Source organism: Phodopus roborovskii, unplaced genomic scaffold (genome assembly GCF_943737965.1).
Source record: "Phodopus roborovskii unplaced genomic scaffold, PHOROB, whole genome shotgun sequence".
NCBI lineage: Eukaryota > Metazoa > Chordata > Mammalia > Rodentia > Cricetidae > Phodopus > Phodopus roborovskii.
In genome coordinates this window covers 20971303-20998321 of record NW_026126460.1, presented here as the reverse complement: position 1 = coordinate 20998321, position 27019 = coordinate 20971303, and the positions used below count along the sequence as shown (strand labels likewise).

Here is a 27019-nt window from a genome sequence, read left to right as displayed (position 1 = left end):
TAGATCACTGTACATAGACTGTGTAGGCAATATGGTTTGTGCCACTTTCCACTATGATGCTAAGATTTTGGTAAGTGCTAGGCAGAGGTGCTTATGGGGCAAGCCTCTGGGAAAATCTCAGCTACTGAGTTTCCAGTGGGTTTCTCTGGGTACTGTATTCTTTGAGGCTTGGATATGGAAACCTGACTGAGTCAAGTGAATGAAGAAAGACAGACACATAAACAGAAAAGCTAGGGTCAGGTGAACCGTGAGAACTCTGATGGAGACCCATTAACTATAGAAACAACTAGTACCTTAGCACATTTATTATGTTTAGCATGGGGGGGGAGGTTAGTCTCTGTAAGGGAGCACTCTCAGGCTGTAAACATCCAGTGAAGTTATGGTTGCTACTTTTTGCATACATTGACCAATGGTTCATAAACATCCACACTTGGACCAGTGGAAGGCTTTGCCATTCTGAGCCTGACTGAGGAAGGTTTTGGTGCTTTCCCATGAATCTGAGGAGTGAATTTTTGACATGGTTGTACCCACATCAAAAACACACATGCAGTCAGGGTGTCATTTATTGGGTTCTCACATGTTCACTCTGGCCCTCATTGGCTCCCCATACAGACAGAAATATTTGCAGGGAAATGTTACTGGTTTTATGTTGAAGAAAGAGCATGCTTTTGCATGCACTCTGGTGGGAGTTAAGAATCGAAGACTTTCCCAGGCCCCACCAGTGCCTTTCCCCTTCTGACCCAGTTACCCATCATTGCTACATAACTGCTATCAACCTCAGCCATGAGCACAATTGTGTGAAACATCTGTGAGTCCTAGGGACTCCTCTAAAATGGAGGAGACTTGGAGGATACTCCAACCCAAAAAGCCTTGCTCTTTTCTTATTCTAACACCATGAAGTTCAAATAAAACCTTGCTTGCTTGCTTTTTGCAATACTGGGGACTGAACTTGGGCCTTGCACATGCTAAGCAAATACTGTATCACCAAGCTATATCCCCAGCAGAATGAAACACTTCTGGGGGGGGGGACTTTGCCCTCTCAATTGTTCAATTGCAACTTCCTTAGGAACCCATCTTTGAAGTGTAACAGTTCAATGAATGAATGCACATTTAGCAAATGTTTTAAGTACCATGCTAAGAACAAGGGACTCAAACAAACAAACAAAAAAATTGGATGATACAATATAGCCCTTGCCTTCAGGGATATAAGACAGATTCATCAACAACTAGAGTGGTATGCAGTACATATACTAAGACAGGTGTGAAGGAAACTATGGGAATTTAGGTGGTTCCATATGCATTGCTCTGCTGGGTGTGTGCACAACCCTGCACCTGTCTGGTGCTCACAACTGAACCAGTTACCTCAATTTTTACAAATGAAGAACTGCATCCAAAAGTCAAACAAGTTTAGAGCTTTGCCTGATACCTCAGATCTTTTATATCCCTTCTGCTGTGTGTATATACAAGGAAATGAGAAAGGCTGCAAAGTGGTCACTGTGTCCTGTGGTCATCAAGGCTCTTTCCTCTGACCAGACCATGACTCATGTTTGGAAGCAACCTAATGCCCTAAATGCCCTTGTTCATTTCCATTTTATGAATGAGCGCCCCACCCCCATTCCTCATCCCGGTGCTGTGGATTGAACCCAGGACTTCACAAATGATGGACAAGCATGTTACCCACTTAACTACTACACCTTCAACTTCTCCTATTGAACCTTAATTCTCCTAACCAGATGGCAAGTATTGGGAAGAGAGTTTGTCAAATTTATTGTATTCTTTTCTGTATCTTCTCAAAGTCAAATGCCACTAGCTACTTTGTTGTTAGAAAGTTGCCATTACATGGCATTATGTTACATTGTCAAACAGCCCTGTCCCTAAGAAGAGGATGGGAAGAAAGGCCGGTGAGTCTTCTCCAAGTGAGGACTAGCCTGGGAGTCAGGTTTCTTAAGGTCATGACAACAAGCACCTGGTCTTGCCTGGTGAATTTTCTCGGTGAGAGTAATTTAAGTCTGAGAAAGCAGAAAAAACTTTTTAAAAGGCCTGTCATCGTATAAAACGGAAATGAAACGTTAAAAGGAGGAATCTCTTCGGCTGTTAACTCCAAGAACTCAGTGAAGCCAAGTCACTAGCCCAAGGTTGCATAGGGTCACCTGGATGCTACTCGGGGGCTCTGGATTCTGTGCTCCGCCGCATCAGGCAGGCGGTCGTGGCGAGGGTTCACTAATAGTGACGGCGCTGATGACGGAGCCTCTGACCGGCGGGTGGCCTGTGAGAAGTGGCAGATTCTCGCGTCGACCCTTACAGATTGGCTGTGCGGCTCAGCGCTGCGGGATAGTCTACGAGATCGGCACCCTGGGGCTCAGGCTCTGTAGTTCTCGGTCCTCGGCCTCCCACAGATGTGGGCGAAAGCCTGCCATCTCGGCCGGGGACCAGCAGGCGGCGGTCTGCTGTAAGGGGGTCTCGGGCGACCAGCCCCAGCAACCCAGCCTGCCCGAGGCTCCTGCGAGGCGACGCTGGGAGGACAGAAGAGAAGGCCAGGGAGAGCCGCTTCTGACGGATTGCTTGAACCTCATCCTCCCTAAATCGGAACATCTGTACCATGGGCGATCGTACGACACAGGTGCAGTCGAGATACGCCCAGTCACCGCACCCTGCGTCCCTGCTTCGGACCTTCGAAATCCGGGGCGTCGGCTCAAAACTAGGAACGAAAATGGCCCTCTGCTTCTAACTCAAACCCGACAGGTGAGGGAATCCGGCGTGGCAGGGGGAGGGGATCAGACTTGGCTTCACTCCTCGTGGCCACCTACCCTGACGGGGGTGTGGTCTTTAGACCGCCCCGCCCCATGGTGGGCGGGCTGAGCGTGCGGGTCCCGCCTCCTGTCTATAAGAGTGGTGCGGCACTGCAGCTCCGCAGATCTCACCGAGACCCGTGACCCCGACTCAACGTGAGACGCACAGCCCAGATTCATCATGGTGAGTGAGGCCTCCCTGGGATCTCTCTGGTTCTGTAAATGCCCCGCTCCTTTGGGGGAACTCCTTCTAGAGAAACTAGGGACCCTTCACTTAGCTTTCCGAGTCTCCGGCAGATGCAAGAGTTTTGCACTCCCCCCCCCACCCCTCCTGGTGACTTTGGCCTAGTGTGTTGTCCACCTTCAGAGTCTGGAGACCAGGGAAGGATGTTTCTTCATTAGCAGAGAGGAGCCCTACTGTAGTGCCCTCCTGCCGTACCAAGCGTCTTGTGTCCCAACCCTCCTGAGGGGAGTCACGCGGTCCTGCACCCAGTCCTCTCCTCGGGAGGCGGAAGACCTGCTTGGCTGCCCTCGCCACTCAATCTCTATCCCCTGAGTCCCTGGAACTGACCGAACACGTGCTTGGCGCCGGTTGGTAGAAGGGGTTACTTAGTACCGCACCCCGTCTTCCTCTGTGTGCCTTCTTCCCACTTACACCCCCATACGTGACTCAGCACCCCCTTCTGAGCCAGGAGGGGTGGCGGGAATGGGGCTTGGCCTCGGGAGGCCAGCGGGCCCCTCCTACGGGAGCGCTGGTGTTCGGAGGACGGGCAGAGACAGCTGGCGCTGATCGACAGCACCGGCCGAGGCCAGGTTGGCGGGGGAGGGGAAAGAGGTGTATGTAGGGGGTTGTATTTATAGCCCCGGAGCGGGGGCAGAAACCCAATCCGGGCTTTCGGCTGGGAAGTAACTGGAAAGACTCCAGTGGGAGAGCAGACGTAGGGCCCAGGTACAGATGGCTGTCCCCTTGCCTGGTGCGTGAGGCAAGGCGGGTTTCCTCAAGGGCCTCCTGGCAGGTTCCACTTCCTTTTCTGGGTACTTAGAAATTGCAAAAACACCCCCACCCCCCCTCCCGGCCACTTGGTTGTGGGGAGGGTGCTGCAAGGGTTAAATTATGAACTGCCTGGCCAGAGCCTGGGACGTGGATGAGCCAGTGTGTCAGTGTACCTGTATCGCCTGCACCTGCGGACAGGCCAGTGCTCTGGTCAGTATACCTGTATCGCCCGCACCTGCCCTCAGCGCTTACCCGCATTATTGCTGCTATTTCTGTGCGGGCTGAGGGGCGGAAGATGGAGGTGGTGAAGCCATGCAGAGTGTGGGGGTGGAGGTGGGGGAGAGGAGCCAGATGGGATTGATTCCCCAAGGCCAGATGGGATTTAAAGGTGGTGGGGGTTACTGCATCCGCATCCTGATGGCCAGAATGGTCAGTTGATACCAGACGGAAGGTTGAGACCTCTTTGCCCACAGGAAAGAAGGGGAGAGGGTTGTGAGAAATTTTATCTTCAAGGCAAAGATTAACTAAGTAGGAGGGTGCTGGCTATAAACTGTAAAAGATATTTTAGAAGCTGCATGGACTAGAGGCAGCTGGAAAGCCTGTCTGTGTCTCTGTTTCTGTCTCTGTCTCTCTGTCTCTCTCTCTCTCTCATACACACACACACATGCAATTATAATTGTTGTGGCCCTGCCTGTCATGCCCTCCCTGTCCTCTCTTTGGGTGTCCTGTGGATGTAACAGGATTATACAGCTCTCACTTGATAAATTCTCTAAGGGATTGGTCTGCCCTGCTGGACACCTCCAGTCTGGGGAGCCCTGTGCTGAGGAGGCTGCCAACTGCTTCTGATCTGTCAGCTCCAACCTTAATGTACTCTTACCAACTGTGTAATCTTAGCTAATAGGTGACAGGGTGGGAGAGGACCTCATGAAGTGGGGAGTTGTGGATATGGCACTTATGCTGTGACCTTCTCTGTATCCCTCAGCGTGAGTGCATTTCAGTCCATGTGGGGCAGGCAGGTGTCCAGATGGGCAATGCCTGTTGGGAGCTCTACTGTCTGGAACATGGGATTCAGCCTGATGGGCAGATGCCCAGTGATAAGACCATTGGTGGAGGGGATGACTCCTTCACCACCTTCTTCTGTGAAACTGGAGCCGGAAAACATGTGCCTCGGGCAGTCTTTGTGGATCTGGAGCCTACTGTAATCGGTGAGCAAGGGTGAGGGTGCACTTTTGAGGAAAGTCTCATGCAGAGCATCTAAACTGGGTTTTTGTGATCTTGAAGCCCCTTGACTTTATTTGATGATGAAGATGGATGCTGACCCCAGGCTGGCAGAAGAATGAGCTAGTTCTTCTATGTATCTGCCACTCGAAGGGTGGGGAGGAGGGTCTCTGCTGAGCATAGCCCTGTGGTTTTTGCCTCAGCAATGTGACATATGGTCTTTCAGATGAAATCCGAAATGGCCCATACCGACAGCTCTTCCACCCAGAGCAGCTTATCACTGGGAAAGAAGATGCAGCCAATAACTATGCCCGTGGCCACTACACCATTGGCAAGGAGATCATCGACCCAGTGCTGGACCGGATTCGCAAACTGGTGAGACTATAGCTTGGCAGGGAGGGAGGGAGGGAGCTTTGGAGTCAATGTTCAGGACATTTTCAAATCCATTTCTGGGATCATCTCTAGCTGTATGTTTTAGAATTTGATGCTGTTTAGGGGACATTCAGTCTTTGCCCTAACTTCTGAGATACTAGAAGAAAATTCCTTAGGCCTCCCCTACCTATACTGCTCTTTCTTGCTTGCCTTTCAGTCTGATCAGTGCACAGGACTTCAGGGCTTCCTAGTATTCCACAGTTTTGGAGGGGGCACCGGCTCTGGCTTCACCTCCCTGCTGATGGAGCGGCTTTCTGTTGACTATGGCAAGAAGTCCAAGCTGGAGTTTTCCATCTACCCAGCTCCACAAGTGTCCACAGCTGTGGTGGAGCCCTATAACTCCATCCTGACTACCCACACCACCTTGGAGCACTCAGATTGTGCCTTCATGGTGGACAATGAGGCTATCTATGACATCTGTCGCCGTAACCTGGATATTGAGCGTCCAACCTATACCAACCTTAACCGCCTCATCAGCCAAATTGTCTCCTCCATCACAGCTTCTTTGCGCTTTGATGGGGCCCTCAATGTGGACCTGACAGAGTTCCAGACCAACCTGGTACCCTACCCTAGAATCCACTTCCCCCTGGCCACCTATGCACCAGTCATATCTGCAGAGAAGGCCTACCATGAGCAGCTCTCAGTGGCAGAGATCACCAATGCCTGCTTTGAGCCTGCCAACCAGATGGTGAAGTGTGATCCTCGGCATGGCAAGTACATGGCCTGCTGCCTGCTCTACCGTGGGGATGTGGTGCCCAAGGATGTGAATGCTGCTATCGCTGCCATCAAGACCAAGCGCAGCATCCAGTTTGTGGACTGGTGCCCCACAGGCTTCAAGGTTGGTATCAATTACCAGCCACCCACTGTGGTGCCTGGGGGTGACCTGGCCAAGGTGCAGCGTGCAGTGTGCATGCTGAGCAACACAACCGCCATTGCTGAAGCCTGGGCCCGCCTGGACCACAAGTTTGACTTGATGTATGCAAAGAGGGCTTTTGTACACTGGTATGTGGGTGAGGGCATGGAGGAGGGTGAATTCTCTGAGGCTCGAGAGGATATGGCTGCCCTGGAAAAGGATTATGAGGAAGTAGGCATCGACTCCTATGAGGATGAGGATGAGGGGGAAGAATAGTCAGTCACTTAGAGCCTGTTTTCATTGTTTATTGCAAAATCCTTTTGAAATAAAGTCTCCCTGCACGGTTTCTTGTCCCCTTTGTGGCTGCTTGGGCTTCTGCTGTGGCTGCTACTTCCTGCTATTTGCGGCTCCTGACCTTTTATCATTACATGGCTGAAAGTGGGTCCCCGTATTGAGCCCCAGAAAGAATGAACCTAAGGACAGCCAGGATAGGAAAGAATAAGGACCAAGTCCTGAACTTGTCTATTGCAAGATCTAAGTCTTCACTTTTCCTAGTAGTAATTGATGTCTGGTGGGTTTTTTTTTTTTTTTTTTTTTTGGTTGTTTGGTTTGGTTTTCCAAGTGTCTGGTGGTTTCTGTGTTGGATGATTGATTGCTTTTGCTTCTGCTTCTGCTCCTGCTGCTGCTGCTTCACTCAACAGCTTTAGAAACAAGGCTTGGCCCAAGCTTTGTACACTGAGGGTTTAGGAATGGGGGCTGGGCAGGCCCAAAGTTCCTGGGCGTGAAGCCACCTCACAAACTTGGGGGGATGGGCGGGAACAAGGGCAATCTCCTGGTTGTTTGTGCCATCACACCTCAGGGCGGCTTTGCATAGCTTGCTGTCTATCTTGCGTACTGGGGCTTGAGCTGTGCTATTAAAAGTCAGGACAGCTCCCCTGTTTGTGTTCTTTTGGCCTCTGCTTGGGGTGGAAGCCTGCCTGGACCCTAGGGAAAAATTATACTTCACTAATAAGCACCCTAGGACTCAGGTTGACGTCAGCATGTAGGGGTGGCCATGGCTTGGGGGAGGAAGCTTCAAAATCTCCAGGACAGCCAACCCTGTCCTTGCCGCCCCTCCCTGGTGATTCAGGGATGAAGTGCCCTTCCCTGAGGAACTGGTTTAAAGCCCAGCTAAGGCAGGGTGCCTGTTTACTCAGCAAATGGGGCAGGAAGTGCCTGCTGGATACTGCCACAGGCCACCACCCTCATCAATTATTAACTGTGTATGAGCTAGAATAGTCAGAGACTGGAAAAAATGGATGCCAGTTCCACTCCCCTTGTCCTCGTCTGAGGGAGGGAGGGAGAGCTGGTATGCTTCCACCCAGAGGTCATGGAGCTGGCAAACTTGCCAGGCTGGGCTGTTTTTCTAAGCTACGCACCTTCACAATGAATGACAGAAAGAACTAGTTGAGTGTGCTTTCCAAGGGACCCTGGTCTCGGCACAGGCAGAAACTAGCTCCAAGCTGGAGACTCTGGTTTTGACTAAGGGAAGCTAAAGACGTGGCTGCTGCCAAGCAGTCAAATCTCAAGAAGTCTATCTGCCTCTGCCATCACCCAGTTCCTCTTCCCAGGCTATTCCCTTGGAAATGGCAACCACACAATTCCTTCTCTTTCTCCCCACACACACTCACCTAAAATACACACGGTCTATTTTCACTTTATTCTCCTGTTTATGTATTCTCCTGCTCCCAGATTTGGAGGCAGAACATGATGTGTGCCCAGCAGTCCAGCTTTGAGCCCTATTTTCTGTTTCGCTTTCCCCCAACTCACCCTAGGCTCCCTGCCCAGGCACTGGGATAAGAGCAGAACACACAGCCATCTTTGCCCCTAGCTGTAAGAGCCATCCTGGGTAGAATGGAAGGTGTTCCAATGAGGGATGGAAACTTCAAGGTCATCTTCCCAACATGCCCCTTGATTCTGGTCAGATTTGGGTGGTGTGCTGGCCAGGAGCAGGTGGCTGCAATGCCTCCAACTGACTGAGGAGGACAGGAATGTGAGGGCGCTGCTGGGGGTCCACGGTCATCATAGAGGCCAAAAGCTGTCGCAATGCTGAAGAATGCCTGTGGGAGGTGGAGGGCAGAGGACTGGAGGACAGCTAGAATAAGGTTGCTAAGATTCCAATTTGGCTGGCTCTAGGCAAGAGTCTACAGTGCTTGATGTCCCTCTTGCTGCTCACCTGGGGCTTTGTGGGATGCTGAGTTCATTCTGCACAGCAAGGGCCACACTGTCACCCTTCTGGAACACCATATCATAAGGGCCTTCCCCAAACATCATGGCATAAAGCACACAGCCTAGGGACTGAGCGTAATTTGGTTAGCTTCTGGAAGGGGAAAAATGGTATCCCATTTATTGCTATGGCAAAAGACCACTTAAGCTAAAAATATGCCAACCTCACCCAGAGAACAGTGTTAACAGGAGGCCTCCAGCCCCTGCTTAGCTGTTGCCTCCAGCAGTTGACCCAGTTCAGCCACAGAGATGACACCACTTCCTGAGAACAGTATCACTGATGGTTCCCAGGAAGGAAGTGGAGAACTATGGAGACATACTGTGGTTCTGGGGTTCCATGCAATAGAAACCAAAGGTCCCCTCTCCCTCTACTCCATAGTAAGTACAGAGCCACACCCTTCTCCACCCAAGTTCCCACCCACATGCTCCTCACCCAGACATCAGTCCGCTCATCGATGACACATTGGCTCTGCACAGAAAAAAGCTCAGGTGCCCGGTAGGAGATGGTGCAACGTTGGGCCGCCCAGTCCTGGAACAGTGTCCCCAGAGCTCAAAAGCTGAGCACAAGCCATATCATGTGACCAAAACGGTGCATGCATCAGAATGAATTGGGAATGGGGAAGGAAATGGCCAAAGAAAGCTGGAAACTCTCTTACCTGCAGAGCTAGGGCCTGGCGTGAGCCCTCCACCTGGATACATGCTTGATTCATGGAACCCAAGTCCATTAAAACTGGCTGCCCCTCATCACCAAGCAAAATATTGGTGGGCTTCAGGTCCCTGGAGGGAAGTAAAAATGACCCAAGGGCATCCTGGACAGGGAAGCTGGGATCCCAGGGAGCACCATGGGGAAAGTGTAGAGATATCCTAATTCTCTTGGCACAGCTCTTCCCCCAGGTGCCAGTAAGTGCATAGGGCTCTCCACTGACCTGTGCGCATAACCTTTGGCATGAATGGCCTCAAGGCCTCTGCAGATACCCAGCAACAATGGAAGAATTTGATCTTCAGTCAGGAAGTTGCCTTGGTCCTTCAGTCTTTCTATCTCATTCCATAGTGTACCTCTCTACAACACAAATTTTCCTGTGTTGAGATGTTTTTGAAGTCTCTACTACCTAAGACTCATTTCTATTCTGTGTCAAAGTCTGTCAAACTTTTAACACATACACTGTTACTGATCACCTGGGGCTCTGTGGGATGTCTGTTGAATTTATATGGGACCCTATGGTCCTATGAGCCCCCAAATTTAAAATAGCCCAAACCAGGGTATGTGTTACTAGTATATTTGTTTGACTATCCACAGAGCCCTAGGCAGGGCCACGAAATCTGTTACAATCCCCTCTGTAACCAGCAGCCTTTCTGACCTTGAAGAAGGGTAGCAGCAGCCAGGCTTCATGCTTAGCCCCTCGTTCTTTCAAACAGTAAGCCATGAGACGAAGGATGTTGGGATGATGGAAGAGGCGATGCATGTCCGCCTCTCTCTGGGCCTCTTCCTGGTCCTGCTGCTCATGACACAGGATTCGCTTCAGGGCGTAGAAGTGTCCATCATGTAACCCCTCCACTAGGTCCACATAGCTGAACCCACTGTGGGCCAAAGGGGTCAGTGAAGGGCCATTGTCATCTCCCACATGGCTTGGACCCAGAGGAATTCCCTTAGGGAGGGGTGCCTCTCACATGGAGTAGAAACCCTCCCAAGACGTGGCTCTCATAGAGCTTCAAGATTTAGGGCTTGAGCTCCTCAAGAGCAGGGACACAGAAATCACTGAGATTCTATGATCTAAGTACAAGATAGCAAATTAATATCAAGTAGCAACCAACATCTATTGGGTGTTTATAACCCAGTCACTGGGTGACATGTTTTAAAAATACTATCTCAATTCTCACAAGCCCCTCAGTGAGGCATCTCTATTAAGCAGATAAAGAAACCAGTTTATTTAAGGTCACATAAGGTGGATCCAGGAGGTCAGGGTACAGATTCCACTTTCTTGACCCATTCAGCTAAGTTAGGTGAGGTAGAATGTAGGGCTAATACTCTTGCGTCTCTATCACATGCTGACCATTGTCCCTAAATGGCATGGGACTAGCTAAGTGACTTCCAAACACTCACCCCTCCCCCAGTTTCTGGATGAAGAGGTAACGCTTATTGTCAATGATGACAGTTCCCCGGGAGCAGACACAAAGTGCGTGGCCCATAATGTCTCAGTCATCCTCTTCAAGGATGGTCTTTCTTCTAGGGAGAGTGGGCTCTTCCAGGCAATGGGCTGGGGGCCCAGCGGAGCATGCTGGAATGAAAACAGCAGGTCAGTCCTGAGAGCCACTGGGGTACCAATACGGAGAGCTCAGGTCCAGCTCCGGGAACCGAGATTCACGTCTAAAGAAAACAGGCCCCGGCGACTCCAGCGCTAAGAAGGCTGAGTTCTGGCGCTTCAAAGCGTCAAGCCACGCTGCGTCTTACCAAGCCGCTTCCTTCAACCCCGGCACACCTTCGGCCAGGTCCGGCTCTCACGCCCGTCGGGCATGGGGCGGCTGCGCAGGAGGTGTGGGACTCGAGCCCACCTCTGGCTGATTCCACCCTCCGCCGCCCGCCCGGGACCGAGCCCAGGGTCTGCCAGTACAGAGTCTTCACTGACCTGGCTCGGGCCTGAGCAAAAGGGCCAGGGACCGGAAGCCACGGTGACATCATCATTCCGCGCCGGAGTAACGGCCCGCCGTATCCTAGAAACAAGAGGCAGCAAGAGGCTATGATTAGGACCCGGAAGTGAGAGGCTGGGGGGCCCCCCCGCTAGATATGGGGGCTGGGATGGTTTCTTTATCTCGCTGAGGGTTCCCAGTTGGTCTTCAGGAAGCGTCAAGACTCAGGGACTTGTACCAAAGGGGAGCAAAGTCGGGTTCTGCCTGAGGCCCCTAGGGCCTCCGTCCCCCAATGTCGGAGGTAGGAGGCCTCCTACCTCCCTCGCGCTGGAGTCAGAAAGTGGCCTACTACAGTCTAGCTTGGAGGAGGGCCCAGGGAGGGGTGGGTCCTGGCGCTTACATGCCTGGACGTCTGATCCCATAACACTCTGAAGCCTCTAGCCTGTGTTCCATTGCCTTAGCTAGAGTCGCAGTGTGCCTTTGAAACAGTGCCCTTCTAAATCTAATCCTAATAGTCTCCTAACTGTGTGACCTCCAGGAAGTGACTTAGCCTCTCAGATCTTCCCAGCTGTAAAACAGTAGTACCCAGGGCAAAGTGTTGTGAATTGTGAGTACAAACTGACCAGTTGCAATCCCAGCTCTATTGAACTGTGACTTTAGACAGCCACTTAATTCATTTTCCTCGTCTGTAAGATTAGAGTGGTAATTAATTCACGTTTTTTTTTCAAGATTAAGTGAAATAGCTTTCATACATTATCTGACACATAGCCTTCAATGTGTGTCAATAAACAGAAACGGTTGTTTTTTTACCCTGATTCTCACATCTACAGCTGTGAAGGCGGGAGAAATGGAAAATTGGATTTCCAAGCCTTTGCATTATGCAGGGGTTACACAACTCTTGCCTATATGGGCAGTTATGTTGGAAAGGGTTGCATCTTCAAAAGAGAGTGTGGCCAAATAGACCCAGTTTCCTTTTTCCACAGTCATGATTACCATGAAGATTTTCTACATTTTTCACTATTTCTGCACGTGTTAGCCATTTAGTTCTGTTGCCACTGATAGATTTAACCTGGTATGTGCCAGAGCCTTTGCTAGTCATGAAGATTCGAGATACCTACTAGTCCTCAGAGAGTTCAATGTAGAAGAGCTAGGCACCTTATTAAAATAAAGATTCTGATTCTATCTATGGTCTTGGGTAGGACCTGGGACTCTGCATATCTCACAAGCTCCCAGGTGATGCTGATGAAGCCCAGTTAGTGAACAGCACTATGAAAAGCAAGATGTAGAGGATTTTACAAACTAGTACATGTGGGTGGCTGCAGGCAAAAGGCAAAGTCCGGGTTAACTGCCTGAAAAGTTGAGGTGGTCTCCGCCCCTCTGCTTGCTGAGGTTCCCTCCCAGGAATCTGACACGTGATGGGTGGGACAGCCCTCACAGAGCAGAAGAACCCTGTAAGTGCTGTGGCTTCGAAGATGTTGCTTGATCGGCCTTCCCTGCGGCTGAGGCTTGTGATGCTGCTATGGCTGCTCCTGACCCAGGTAAACTGAGTGGGTCGAACTCCTGTCTGGGTGTGGGGGAAGGGCAGAATCGGTAGAGGAGAGATGGTCAACCACCGACAGGGCCAGTTCACTCTCTTTAAGCACTTGGTAGACACTGACCCTCGCTCCAGACCTCTGCTGAGACAGGCTTTCTCCCTTGCAGGCAGAAGCTCGCTCCTTCGTAGTGGATCGAGAACATGACAGATTCCTCCTGAACGGGATTCCGTTCCGCTATGTTTCTGGCAGCCTGCACTACTTTCGCGTACCGAGGGTACTTTGGGCCGACCGGCTTCTCAAGATGCACTTGAGCGGCCTCAATGCTGTACAGTTGTAAGAAGTGCTCTCTGGAGCTTAGCGGAAACAACATTTACTCTTCCTTTCTAGAATGGGGTTCCCAGGAAAACGGAATGGGTTTGAAAAGGGTTTGAGCTCCAGGACTCCTCAGGCAAGGGTGGGAAAGGGCCGCCCAGAACCTCCTTCTAGCTGCTTCTCTCTCTCTCTCAAGTCCTGAGTCCCCTAGTTACCTCTGGGTCCTGTTAACATCTTCCTTTCTCAGTTATGTGCCCTGGAACTACCATGAGCCAGAGCCTGGGGTCTATAACTTTAACGGCAGCCGGGACCTCATTGCCTTTTTGAATGAGGCAGCTAGAGCGAACCTGTTGGTCATACTGAGACCAGGACCTTACATCTGTGCAGAGTGGGAAATGGTGAGTTAGTTGGAGAAGGCATAACCAAAGGCGAAGTTCTTGTGGGGTTTCAAACTCTTTCTGCTTTTACTGTAGGGGCCATTTCCAGCACTATACTCAACTTCCTTCTTTCTTACCTCCCCCACTGCACCCCCCAAAACAAAGCCATCTCTAGCTCAAGAGATAGCTTATCCTGTAACCCTAGCATTTAGGAGGCCGACAGGAAGACTGTTGTTTGAATTTGAGGCTAGTCTGGGCTACAGAGGGAAACCTTGTAAAACAAAACAAAAACCCTGCGTGCTTATGTGTTTCGTTTATGTTTTTCTCAAGGGCGGTCTCCCATCTTGGTTGCTTCGAAAACCTAATATTCACCTGAGAACCTCAGATCCAGGTGAGTTGAGACAAAAGATTTGAGAACCTGAACAAGAGACCATCCCTCACTTGGAGGTTATTGTTATGAATAATGTGTGAGGGGAACCCTGGCCGATTGATTCCCTGGCAGGCAAGGGTGATTGAGGTCAGTTCTTTCCTTCATGTCTAGCAGAATGCTAGAAACTGGGAACTGAGAGACCTAACCCTGTGCCAAATGAAAGGCATAAAAATGTGTGATGCATAGCAGGCATGTGATGCACACCTATAATCCCATTGCTTACAAAGTAGAGACAGGAGGGTCAGGAGTTCAAGGTCATCCATCCCCTACAGTCTCAGTCTGTTTCATTTCCCTTTCCTCTAAGGATGCAGTCCTTGGATATATCTCTTTTCTAATTATGTTCTTTAGGTAATGTCTTCCATTGTGTGATTGAATTGACCCGTGAAGTATCTAATGACTCCCAAATATGCACCTCTCTCCTAGGACCTCTACACATTCTAAAATCCTATGTTGCTCTCCTCTATAGACAAAAAGTGCAGCGATATAACTGAAACTAAGCTTCTGATATGGCTTCTCAAACCAGCTACTTGTTCCTAGAATCTTCCCATCTCAGCTAATGGCACTCCATCTTCCACCTGAGCTCTCTAAACACTGTAGTCTAACCCTTCACAGCCCTCCACATTCACACTCTTTCCTGTCACCCTATGTTTAGTCCATCAGAAAATCTTGTATGACTCTGAGCAACCCTGAATTTCACTATTTCCGGTCACTTCCACTGCCACCTACTGGCCCAAACCTCCCCTTGCTGGCATCTTAATTTCTTTCATCCTATTGCTCTTCCTGATTTGTCTTCCCTCCTGTATACTCTATTCTTAATATAACAGCCAATGAACTTCTATAAAAATAGTTTAAATGTACATGTCAAGTCATATCATATTTCCACTTAAACCTCCCTAGTAAGCTTTCCTCTCATTCAGAATATGAACCAACCACATACTCCCTGAAACAGGCCCTAGGCTTGTCTCCCTGGTATCTGTCCTCCTGCCTTGTTCACTTGTCCCAGTCACACTACCCTCCTGCTGATATTCTTCACACTTATCAGCCTCAGGTAAGGCCTTGAGTGTGGTTTTCCCTCAGCATCTCTGCAGAAATCACCTCCGTGACATTTCCTGCCACCTTCTAAATTTTAAGCATCCCATACTGAACTATCGTATGCCTCCTCTCCTGCCTTGTAGTTTCTGTCATGTGTTCGTCTGCCCCCACTCCTAAAAAGAGAATCCGTAAGGCAAAGACTTTTTTCTGTTTTCCTTTCCATATATCTAGAACAGGACCCATTAATATTTGTTGAATGAATAATAAGGTTTCACATATGCTTGGATGGACCTCCTTTATGTAAAACATAAAAAGAACAATAATTAGGGGCTGGAGAGATGGTTCCGTAGTTTAGAACAATGGCAGCTCTTCCAAAGGTCCCTAGTTCAATTCCTAGCAACCACATGGTGGCTCACAGCCATCTATAATGGGTCCTGATGCCCTCTTCTGGCATGCAGGTATATGTACAGATATAGCACCATATACAAAAAAGAAAAATAATTAAATGAGTTAAGATTTTTAAAAAAAAAATGGGCTAAGCGTAACAAATGTCTTTAATCCCAGCACTTGGGTGGCAGAGCAGATCTATGTGAGTTCAGGGTCAGCCTGGTCCACATAGGAAATTCTAGGCCAGTCAAGGCTACCTTATGAGACTTTTTTCCCAACAAAAAAGAATGAAAAAATAATGCTTATGAGATGGGCCAACAGGTAAAGGTACTTGCTTCCAACCCTGCCAGCCTGAGTGTGAATCCCTTGGATTCATGTGGTGAAGGAAGGGAGGGAACCAAGTTGTCCATGGCTTGAGTGCACACACACACACACACTCACACACATACACACTAAATGTTATTAAGAACTTCTTTTAAGCCAGGCGATGATGGTACACACCTTTAGTCCCAGATGACAGAGGCAGGCAGATCTTTGTGACTTCAAGGCCAGTCTGATTTATATAGTGATGCCTGGATGCCTGTCACCAAGCCTGATAGCCAGAGTTTGATATTTGGGACCCAGATGATGGAAAGAGAAAACTGACTCCTGAAGGTTGACTTTCACTCATGTGCCAGAACAACACATACATTTACTCACACACACACACACACAAATACACACACACAAACACAAACACACACTTTTTACTCTCAACAACATTGAATTCAACTGCTTCTTGTTACCCATACTGCTATCTTCTGGTCCAAACCACCCCTAGGCTGTCATATCATAACAGCATATACATACACAGATACATACAAATAAGTAAATGTAATTTTAAAATGTGAGCATAAATAATTGAGGCATAAATTAATATCAACTAGAGAAAGGGAGATGGGAGAAAAAATGTCAAGAAGAGGAAATAACATGCATGAATGCATTGGGGGGGTAATAAATAGTTGAGAATTTAGGGCATGAAATCACATGGGCCGCTCGTTAGATAAGAGTTCATACAAGCCAAACACTACTTTTCTGTGAAATTTCACAGCATTCTTAAGTGTAAGTTGATTGTATAATAAGTGTTTAGCCTTTTTTTTTTTTTTTTTTTTTTTTTTGCATGGAGTCTTAGGAAACACTATAGTTTCCTGTACTAGAGTTTCCTCTAAGAGTCACTGCCCCTGAGACTGGAGAGGTGGCTCAGTACATCAGAGCACTGACTTCTCTTCTAGAAAAGCCAGGCTTGATTTCCAGCAGCTATGTGGTGGCTCATAACTGTCTGTAACTCCAGTTCCAGAGGTTCTGGCCTCCTGTGCAGTCATGGTACAGAGATACAACATGCAGGCAAAACCATTCATAATATTAAAAATAAATAAAAATAATTAAATTCTAAAAGGATCACTGCTCTCTAGATGTAATCGTGAGCCAGGGAAAGGGAAGCTACAACCTAGAGTATAGCACAGAGGAGACTACCACGGATGCTGGGAAGGGGGCTGTGAAGGTAGTGGCCCCTAATGAGCAGAGCACACTGCTCCCTCCTTTAGCCTTCCTGGCTGCTGTGGACTCCTGGTTCAAGGTCTTGCTGCCCAAGATATATCCATTTCTCTACCACAATGGGGGCAACATCATTAGCATTCAGGTATGAATGGGAAGTGGGCTGGGCAAGAGAAGTAGGGACAAGGTGTCCTCACAGCTGGGCCCCTCTCTTTCCTTTTCCCTGGCAGGTGGAGAATGAATATGGTAGCTACAAAGCCTGTGACTTCAAGTACATGAGACACTTGGCTGGCCTCTTCCGCGCATTATTAGGAGACAGGATCCTGCTCTTCACCACAGATGGGCCCCAGGGACTCAAATGTGGTTCCCTCCAGGGACTCTATACCACTATAGATTTTGGCCCAGGTCTCCTAAACAAGGGTTGGGAGTGGAGTCTGGGCACCCCCTCTGCGACGCTTGTTTTTACCCTTGTTTCTTTTTGCAGCTGATAACATGACCAAAATCTTCTCCCTGCTTCGCAATTATGAACCCCATGGGCCATTGGTGAGGGGCCATCAGGAAGGGGAATCAGGAAAGTAATGAATGTGACTGGAATGGGTCCAGCTTTGTTCCCATCTCACTACGGCTCCTTTCACTTCTCCCGCCTAGGTGAACTCTGAGTACTATACAGGCTGGCTGGACTACTGGGGCCAGAATCACTCTACGAGGTCCAGTGTATCTATAGCCCAAGGACTAGAAAAAATGCTCAAGCTGGGAGCCAGTGTGAACATGTAACTGGGGACACAGTTATATTCCTGGGAGATATTGGGGTTTAAAGATAAGATTTCATAGGTCAGATTTTGCCCTTTCTCCCACCCACCCCCCTTCAGGTATATGTTTCATGGAGGTACTAACTTTGGATACTGGAATGGTGAGTACTGTCCCTGTGGTAGAAGCACAAGGAATTAAAATCTTGGGCTGGACAGATAGGATGTCTAGAAATTGTGTATAACTACCACTTTCCCCTCTGAGAGATTTTCTGCACAAAGCTCTTTGCTTAGTGCTTTTCACCTAAGAAGATGTTGAATTAATTAAGTTACTTTAATCCAGGTGCTGACGAGAAGGGACACTTCCTTCCAATTACTACCAGCTATGACTATGATGCACCCATATCTGAAGCAGGGGATCCCACACCTAAGCTTTTTGCACTTCGAAATGTCATCAGCAAGGTGCCCTTTTATTAATTGGGGAGAAGGGAGAGTGCCCCTATTGTTAAGGAGCTCTACAAACTGGTGGTGTTTGTCTGGGTAACAGAGCCCCCTGAGCATTCCTTGAAGCATTTACCACTCATATAGGATCTTCTGGGGAACTATACACATGTGAAAAATTATAGAGTCTTCATGGCTCCCTGCAACCCATCCCTGGGTTCCAGGTCAAGAACCTTCTTTTAGGGCCTTGGATTATTTTGGTTTTCCTATGACTATTGAGAGAATTTGGGCTCAGTTCCAGGAAATTCCCTTGGGACCTTTACCTCCCCCCAGCCCCAAGATGAAGCTTGGACCTCTGACTATGAACCTGGTAAGTTTCTCCTCCTCTTCCCTGATCTTATACCATTGTTTTCTGACTCACCCTGAGCATCCCTCAATTCAGACACTTAGCAGTTTGATTGCCCTTTGTCCTCACAGGATGGGAATTTGCTGTCTTTCCTAGACTTTCTCTGCCCCCATGGCCCCATCCGTTCAGTTTTGCCTTTGACTTTTGAGGCTGTCAAGCAGGTAAGGCATAAACTTGCAGACTCCTTCAGCAGCTACAACCAAAAATTCCTCTAGCTACTAATCTCCTCACAGAAACCATCCTTATCACCAATTCATCTTAAGGTACCCATTCTTCTGTATCTAGGACCATGGCTTTATGCTGTACCGGACCTATCTGACTTACACTATTGTAGAACCAACACCATTCTGGGTGCCAAATAATGGAATTCATGACCGTGCCTATGTGATGGTGGATGGGGTAAGACCTAATTCCCAACCAACTTATGACCTCAATTTCTTCCCTTCCCCCCTAAACCCTATAGCTTTACACTTTCTCCATCTCTAACCCTTTCCCACCTGTTTGCCCACATGGATAGAGGTTCTGGTTATAAGCTGGATGAGGGAGACTATGACTAAGAATAGTTTATAAACCAGGGATGTGTTGGGACATACCTGCACTCCAGCACTCAGTAGGCTGCAGCAGGGAAGTCACAGCATGGGCTATGTAGCGAGTTGTGGCTGCCTGGACCACATAGAAACCTTGTATGAATGTATAGTACCAGAAGAATGGTAGATAACGACAAGATGATTACATTCTCCTCCAAATAAAGTGTGCAGTTGCCAAGAACTGAATGCTGGGCCTTTGCTTTAGTAGAGCCTATCCCTCCCCCCAACCTTTTTTAAAAAATTTTACCAACCAGTTTTCCCTCCCTCCACTCCTCCTGTGTACCCCCTCCATTTGCCCCCCCCCCACTCCTCCATCTCCATTCAGAAAGGGTAAGGTCTCTCATGGGAATCAACAAAGTGTGGCATATCTAGTTGAGGCAGAACCAAGCCTCCCTCTTGCATCAAGGCCAGGAGAAGCATCCCACCATAGGGAATAAGTACCAATGAGCCAGCTCATGCGGTCAGGCACAGGTCCTGGTCCCACTGCTGGGAGCCCCACAAACAGACCAAGTTACACAATAGAGCCTATCTCCTATCCACAGGTATTCAAGGGTGTTCTGGAACGTAATTTGAAACACGAACTATATTTGACTGGGAAAGTAGGGGCCCAGCTGGATATATTGCTAGAGAATATGGGGAGGCTCAGTTTCGGGTCTAACCACAGCGACTTCAAGGTAAGCTGGTTTTGCCTGTTCTTCCCCAGTACTGACCACCTCTCTCTTGAGAACAGGGCCTAATGGAAAACTCAGCCCTTAGGATTAGGTGGAAGGATAGTGCTTGAGGATATGGACATGGCCAGTTACATTCTGGAGCTTGACTGGGGATAGTGAGGGCTTGTGTGGACTCAGTGAATAACCTTTCATTGCCTTCCCCACAGGGCCTGTTAGAGCCACCACTTCTGGGGCAGACAATCCTCACCGAGTGGATGATGTTCCCTCTCAAAATTGATAAGCTTGTAAGGTGGTGGTTCCCCCTGCAGCTGATAAAAAGAGCTCAGCCTCAAGCTTCCTCTGGCCCTGCCTTCTATTCCACAACATTTTCGGTGTTAGGCAAACTTGGGGACACATTTCTGTATCTACCTGGATGGACCAAGGTATTGCTAATGGTGGTAGTTGAAGTGTGGGGGGGCACATTACAAGACAAACAAGCTGGGAACAGAAATTACTAATCTGATTAAAAACCTGAAAGGGGATAATTCTACCCTGTGAAGAGCTAACCCTTTGTTTTTACACTCTATCCCTTCTCCCAGGGCCAAATATGGATCAATGGGTTTAACTTGGGCCGGTATTGGACAAAGCGGGGTCCGCAACAGACCCTATACGTGCCAAGACTTCTGCTGTTTGGTAGATCGACCAACAAAATCACATTGCTGGAGCTAGAAAGTGTGCCTCTTGAGCCCATAATCGAATTTTTGGATAAGCCCATCCTCAATAGTACTTTGCATAGGGGATATAACTATTTTCTCTCAGAAACACTAAGTTCATATGAACCAATGGAGTTAAGTGGGCACTGAAAGAAAGACAACCCTTGAATCTGGGACACAGGGCAGGACCCTTTGGTGCTGGCCACAGTGACCATAAAATGAATCAAAGGCTACAATCCCTCTGAATGTAAGTACAGATACAGTTTTCTTGCCAAACTTTATTGTGATTAAAATTCCAAAGACAGTGCTGGCTCCATACACCTGTGTGGACACCTTTGCCCTTGTTCCTGAGTGTCCCTCACCCATCTTCCACATAATCTTGAGCTTCACGAGGAGGGAGAAAAACTCTAGGTCTGTATGTATCCTCTCAGGGCCCAGCGTTGGCCCCAGGTGGCTATAAGAAATCAGGAAGAAGGCCTCCCTGCCTGACTGCGATGGTCTCTAAGGCAACGCGTGGAGCAGAAAGAGAAGTGGAGGTAGTGAAAGGGAACGAGGCCTTGGAGGGACACTCCACAACTCCAACAGCGCCTGAATAAAGGGAAGACAAATGACCGGACAGGTACCCCACCAGCTTCCCCATCTAAGCTTTGCCCAGCCTTAAAGGTCCCAGGGACTCTCGAATCCCCTTCGCGATCCTTCTGAACACCATGAAGGCATCATTCCCAGTACCTCAAGTGACTCCTACGACACAAGAGCCCACCCTTTCACCCATCCCCTGGCCCCCATACCCAGCATTGACAACTGAAGAGTCAGGAACCGGAGGGCTAGGGGCTCCCAGCTGGGCAGCAAGTCGGCGCTCTGCAGCCAGAGCTCTCTGAGAAGCAGAATAAAAGAAGGTTCGTAGAGGTGAACAGCACATCCAGGAAATGACTGCTCAATCTGGAAAGGGAGGCAGGCTCTTAAGGAAGCCTTGCAGTACAAGAACCTATGGCCTTACCTTCTCTCGGTCACTGAGGGCAGCAAATCGCCGCTGTTCTTCTTGTTCCTGCTTTTCCTGCTCCCTCTGCTTCTGCTGCTGCTGCTCACGTTGCCGTCGAGCTGCCTTCTGCTCCTTTTTCCTTGTAGCCTGCCGGGCCTCCATTTCTTGAGTCAGTGGCCCTGGCACCTGGAGGATTTCCCAAAGATACTGTAAAACTACAAGGAAGTAGGAAGGACATAGTGAGGATCTCTGATGCCCTCCCACTCTGTAGCTCCTTTTCCAGCTCACCCGAGCCTTGTTGTAATCATAGGCATCAAGATTCTTCTCCATGAACCTTCGGAATTCATTTCGTGTTGATTTGTCAGCTGCTACGGTATAAGGTGGCCGAGCCCTAGAGTCCCTAAGGACAAAAACCCAAAACCGAGTCAACTTGCCTCCTGCTTTTCAAGTGCCAAAAGGAGATGCTCTCTAATTCTACACTGGCTCAGGATGGAGATACTTACTGCACAGTGGGGTCAGCACCTGCCTCCAGCAGCAGACGAACTACTAAGCCTCTTCCAGCTGCGGCTGCTGCATGCAGGAGAGTAAACCCACCAGAGCCCAAAGGGGCATTGAGTAGGGACATAACTCCAGGGTCTTCGGGCCCAGTAGCTAGCTGGAGCTTTAGCACCTCAACGTCCCCAGCTCGGCAAGCAGATAGAAGCATATCCCAGAGCTCTGGCTGACCAGGGGCTTTGGCCTCATCAACCAAACTGTCCAATGGGGTTGTAACCACTTCGTCTGGCTTTAAGAATGGCTCATCTTCTTGAGATTGCTGAAGAAATGTCACATGTGTCCCACACTGCTGGTCTTGACTTTTTTCCTTCTTCTTTTTCTTCCTCCTCCGCTTGGGCAATACCTCAAATTCACGAAGATCCAGGGTCCCCAGTGTCATCTCTACTAGCTCCAACTCTGCTTGGGAGCCATCTTCTTCCTGAGACTCTGAACCTAGAAAAAAACATGATGTTAGCTCTATCTAAGGGATAGGGAGAGGGTGGAAGGATGTGGGTGTCCTCAGATGGGTTTACATTTATAAAAAGATCATCCTGAAATGAAGTGTTTTTATTCTGTCCCTGAACTCTCCCAGTGAACAGCATTAGGACAGTACAAAGTAGAAGAAAGCACCATTGTGGTGGTGCATGCCTTTAGTCCTGGCACAGTGAGTTCAAGATCAGCCTGGGCTACATAACAAAGACCTTGCCTCAATAAGGAAGCAATTTGGTATGATGGCTCATAAGTGTAATCCCAGCATTTGGGAGCTGAGCCATGATTTCAAGACCAGTGTGGGCTACACAGTGAGTTGTAGACCAGCCTGGGCTAACATAAGTCTGTCTCAAAACAACATACCTTATTTTATAAACAGATGCTGGTAGGGATGAGCAGATGGATGTGGATATGACTTAAGGGCTCACCTATCTACTGGTAGATGGGTCAGTTATGAGTACTGACCACTGCATTTCCAAGGCAGACATGCAGAAATATTTGACAATTGCCAAATGTTGCTCAAACCTTGTTTGAGTGATTCTTCATCCTGCCCAAGTGCCTTATTTTCATCACTGGGGACTTTTGCCTTTTCTTTATCAGTAGCCTTTCTCCTCTCCTCTGTCACTGGCTTCCAATGTTTCTCAAGTGAATGAAATCTGACCATTTCTCGAGGGTCTTCATCTGCCATGAAACAAAAAAATCTTCCTCAAACTTAAGTGTGAAGAAGCCAGTGCAGGTCAGTTGGGCTGTGTCCACAGGCTAGAAAACCCCATGGTATATACAGGTCTGTGTATGAGGTCCCAAGGCCTGGAATAGCTCACCATACACCTGCAAGGTCATCAGCTTATGGAGCACACGCTGAAGCTCTCCAAAAGTGGGTCTTCGGGTGGTGAGGGGGATATCCCAAAGTCGGGAATCATCCCTTTGCAAGGGTGCCCCCTGACCTCCAAAGAACACGGACCGGCCAGAGCGTGGGGCACGTAGCAGTATTGTTTCTGTTTCCCCTAGTGCTTTAGCCCAGGTTGGCCCTGCCAGTAAGTCTCGAACATCCTAAAGAGAATAACTCCACTTAGCATGTTTCATCTGCTGTAAAGAAAAAAAACAAAAAACCTCCAAACAAAACAATGGCCCTCTGATCATATGCAGGGAGTATAAGCTAGAGAGACAGAAAGAATAAGAGAATATTCCTGGAGATCATTATTCTATGATCTACGCAGAAAACTATAAAGACTGAGAGATCAGAGGGCTATCACAGAGATCTGTGAGGCCCAACTCACCTTATACAGCATGGCTTCATTGTAACGCCTCAAGTTGGCTCCAGCTGAACGTGATGCCCTACTCTGGGCATCCTGAAGCCCCTGGGCTGTGCCCCTCTTGGCCCGCACGGTATAACGGTGAAAGGTTTTGTGCGTCACCACTTGTCTTCTGTAGATGGTACATACTCAGTACTGGAGATGAGCTGGTGTACCCAGGTTAATAGGGTCCATCCTTAAGCCCCATGCAGCACCCTCTCACCCTTGAAAAATGGCACCAGCAAAATGACCAGCAGCAGCCATGAGCACCACGGAGTATCTGGGACCTCCACTTTGCAGGTTCTGTATTAGCAATTCTTCCTTTTCTGGGGGAACCTATATGACAGATGCAACAAAAACATTCCACGTGATGCATGCATTGAGAACAAACTATCCATGTGTTACATTTGCATTATCTCATTTATTACCTTAGCCTCATTTCCATTTCGCAAAAAAGGATATTTGAGACTTGGAGAGATAGCAGTAGAAGATGGGAATGGTAGAATCACAATTTAGACTTAATCCCCTTACATTTGACCCTTTCACAATTCTGGCCAGTTTCAGTTCAAGGGTTTGCTGTCAGGTAAGACAGCATAACCCAAAAGGAAGGGAGGAAATAAGACACACACTGGCTAATGAAAACCTAGGCTAAGAATATGAAAGCTGAGATCGATCACACACGACCTGTACTGTTACTTGCCTGGCGAGGGCCTAGGACACAGCGATAGGCATAAAGGAACTGGCCCTGGGCATTTTTGAAAAGGACACGGTGTGGGTAGAATCCCCGGGGTCGGTTAGGTTTCTCAAACTCAGCCCTCCCCTCATCCAGTGTTGGCAAGTCCTCTTCGCTAGAGGAGTCTGAGTCGTCTGATCCTGAGATGCTGGAAAGATCTCCTGAAGACAAATATGGGACATACAAATTTAACCACCTTTGTCCTTTCTTCAAACCTCGTGGTGCCTTTTCCACCCATACCTGCTCCTGTACAGGCTCTCCCATACCAAGCATCACCTGCGGAGCTTTGCTTTTCAAAGTCTGAAGCAGACAGGAGAGGTTTGTTCTTGAGACGTTGTTTTAGGTTAAAGCGATGCCAATCGAGCTTGTAATGTTCTCTCTGGTGTGAAGGGAACAGGAGACAGAGACTGGGAATACTTCTACCTTGGCCTTGTACAGTAAGCAAGGCTAGTCTCAGAACTGTAGGAAGTTTAACCAGCTAGCACAAAGTGCATTAGACAAAGTATGGATCTTTATTAACTTAAGGTAAACCAGAGTCTACTTCATCCCACCCACCAGGATACTTCTGCTGCTAACAGCTAGCGCTATACCCTGTTCCTTTACCTGTTCCTGGTGGTTCTGGAAGATCTGGTCACAGGCTGAGCAAAATAATTTCTCTGAAATATCCAGAGAACATGGCAATACTTTTCTTCCTGAACTTGTATTTTCTCCTGAACAGAAGGAAAGGGTAATTGAAAGTAGAAAGGGATTATATCCAACCTGCAGTGAACCTACAGTACCTAGAACTATATCAAATACCTATTAAAAGGATAATAAAGAAGATGGCATGGCCTTGCCCTCCAAGAATTTACAATCTGGCCATCATGAAATAAATGATACAGTAACTATTTTGTACAATACATATAGTTTTGAAAAGATACATATAAAACTAATATAAACATTACATTTCAAGGATCCAAATGGATCGTTTAGGGGTATCTTGTGGAAAACAAATGGTAGGAGGTTAAATCATTTTCTTTCAGTGCTGGGGTGTTAAGACCTCCCATGCCCTAAGCATGTTCTGTACCACCGTGTTGCACCCCTCCTTTTCCCTATCTGTTTAATGCTACCTGACACCCGGAGAAGTGTCTAGGGTGAAGTGTCAAAACTGGACCATTTTTCACCAGTCAGGAAAATGTTTCCCACATCCTCAGATACACAGTAAAGATTAACTCTAGAAGTACGTCTGTCTCTCTACATCAAACTTAACTGATGCTAGACATGGTGGTACACTCAGGAGGCAGTGGCAGACAGATCTCAATGAGTTCTGTCTAGTGAGCCCCAGGCCACCCAAGGCTATGTATTAAGACCCTGTATCAAATCCAAACCAAACAAACAAACAACAAGCAAACAAACAACTACATTGATCCAGATAACAAGCAGCCCCTTATACCCTCTTGCTCCCAATAGTGAACTTGTGGATGCACACAGCGGCCTGTCCGAGGATGAACAAGCACATCCCCAGGAAAACAAGTGCAGGAAGAATCTTGCACATCTTGATACCTAAACAAAACCTTACTTCAAGGTGTCTTATTCAGCTCCTTTCCCAGTAAGTCCTAAAATAATACTTCGGCAGTACTGGGGACAGATCCCAGGTCTACTACTGAGCTACCACTTACAACATTTCATTTTCTGTTTTTGTTTTTTTCTGGATAAGAACTCACTGTATAGTCTAGGTTGTTCTTGAACATCCACTTCTTACTGCCTCAGTTTCCTAAGTGCTGGGACTACAGGTGTGTGCCAACTCCCAGATTAAAATTACTTTTAACTATATAAAACAAGTTCCTAGATGCCAATTTCCATCTTACAATTCCAGTTTTAGCAGACGACCTAAGGCAAGTGCAAGAAAACACAGCCAAAGACTAACTATAAAATCAGTAAATAAGTCTGTATTTAACACAAGGGACTAGATCTGACAAGAGTCCATTTCAATTTGAAATAGACCTAGTAACGTGACGAGATATAAACAAAAACTAGACTTATTTGTGAACAATTCATGGACCAGCATCATAAACCACGCAAGGTTGAAATATATTGGGGGGGGGGGAGATGTCCAACAGAATCAGTGTGGATTCCTAAGCTGGGAAATCATGATGTGAAAGTCTTCCGTGTTAACAGACTCCAAGGAACCCTGTGACGTTCATCATAGGTCCGCCCCAAAGCATCCCGGATACCTGGACAGGGAGTACGCGACGCCCCGGGCAGAGTCTCCGCGGCAGCTTGGCTCACCAGGCTCAGACCCTGAACGAGTGAAGCTTCCGCAGTAAGGTCCAACAGGGAGACCGAGGCAGAGGCCAGGGCTGTCCCTGGAGCCGGCGACATGGCTGACGCAGAACAACTCAGAAGCAGCTCCTGGAGCAGAAACGGAGGGGAGAAACAGCCCCCAGGACAAGATTCTACTGCCGAGTCTCCAGCCGGCGCGGCTTGGCCACATCCCCACGCACAAGTTCCCCCTCCCCCGGCCCTCACCCGCTGCACGAATCAGTTCAGCGGTGAGTACGTGAGGGTCTTACAGAAGTGAAATGAACAGCACCCAGACTCCAGGCGAGCCCAGCACTTACCAGTCCGAGGCTACCCAACCGATCGACGTGCGCCCATGCTGACTGAACCTCGTCCCTCGTCCCCGCC

At 48.5% G+C, this 27019-nt stretch overlaps 4 protein-coding genes across 7 annotated transcripts; 2 read left to right on the top strand and 2 right to left on the bottom strand.

Annotated features, from left to right (window-relative positions):
- The first annotated feature begins 2819 nt into the window (after window positions 1-2819).
- Window positions 2820-6632, top strand: LOC127226461 (tubulin alpha-4A chain). Its single transcript, XM_051190502.1, has 4 exons — window positions 2820-2973; window positions 4766-4988; window positions 5228-5376; window positions 5591-6632. The coding sequence occupies exons 1-4, from the start codon at window positions 2971-2973 to the stop codon at window positions 6560-6562; spliced, it is 1347 nt and encodes a 448-aa protein (XP_051046459.1). The 5' UTR covers window positions 2820-2970; the 3' UTR covers window positions 6563-6632.
- Window positions 6633-7969: 1337 nt separating this feature from the next.
- Stk16 (serine/threonine kinase 16) lies at window positions 7970-11176 on the bottom strand. 2 transcript variants are annotated; one of them, XM_051190503.1, is made up of 8 exons: window positions 11001-11176; window positions 10653-10827; window positions 9910-10129; window positions 9478-9611; window positions 9208-9328; window positions 8985-9080; window positions 8502-8623; window positions 7970-8385 (listed from the first exon to the last, which is right to left on the bottom strand). In XM_051190503.1, the coding sequence occupies exons 2-8, from the start codon at window positions 10736-10738 to the stop codon at window positions 8247-8249; spliced, it is 918 nt and encodes a 305-aa protein (XP_051046460.1). In that variant the 5' UTR covers window positions 10739-10827; window positions 11001-11176; the 3' UTR covers window positions 7970-8246. The 2 variants fall into 2 exon arrangements, with proteins under 2 accessions (XP_051046460.1, XP_051046461.1); XM_051190504.1 differs by lacking the exon at window positions 8985-9080.
- A 151-nt stretch (window positions 11177-11327) lies between these two features.
- Glb1l (galactosidase beta 1 like) lies at window positions 11328-20629 on the top strand. Its single transcript, XM_051190505.1, has 17 exons — window positions 11328-11477; window positions 12566-12714; window positions 12878-13044; window positions 13271-13421; window positions 13731-13791; window positions 16833-16927; window positions 17013-17187; window positions 17267-17325; window positions 17431-17552; window positions 17652-17692; window positions 17872-17990; window positions 18265-18339; window positions 18447-18536; window positions 18661-18774; window positions 19505-19636; window positions 19840-20055; window positions 20212-20629. Exons 2-17 carry the CDS (start codon window positions 12592-12594, stop codon window positions 20473-20475), a joined length of 2004 nt encoding a protein of 667 aa, XP_051046462.1. The 5' UTR covers window positions 11328-11477; window positions 12566-12591; the 3' UTR covers window positions 20476-20629.
- On the bottom strand, window positions 20586-26804 carry Ankzf1 (ankyrin repeat and zinc finger peptidyl tRNA hydrolase 1). 3 transcript variants are annotated; one of them, XM_051190500.1, is made up of 13 exons: window positions 26566-26801; window positions 24956-25062; window positions 24629-24731; window positions 24320-24513; window positions 23843-23955; window positions 23605-23752; window positions 23149-23377; window positions 22853-23008; window positions 21808-22291; window positions 21593-21704; window positions 21323-21490; window positions 21114-21199; window positions 20586-20913 (listed from the first exon to the last, which is right to left on the bottom strand). In XM_051190500.1, exons 1-13 carry the CDS (start codon window positions 26711-26713, stop codon window positions 20790-20792), a joined length of 2172 nt encoding a protein of 723 aa, XP_051046457.1. In that variant the 5' UTR covers window positions 26714-26801; the 3' UTR covers window positions 20586-20789. The 3 variants fall into 3 exon arrangements, with proteins under 3 accessions (XP_051046457.1, XP_051046456.1, XP_051046458.1); XM_051190499.1 differs by having other exon boundaries at window positions 21323-21704; window positions 26566-26804; XM_051190501.1 differs by lacking the exon at window positions 26566-26801 and having other exon boundaries at window positions 21323-21704; window positions 24619-24731; window positions 24956-25118.
- Window positions 26805-27019: the final 215 nt, after the last annotated feature.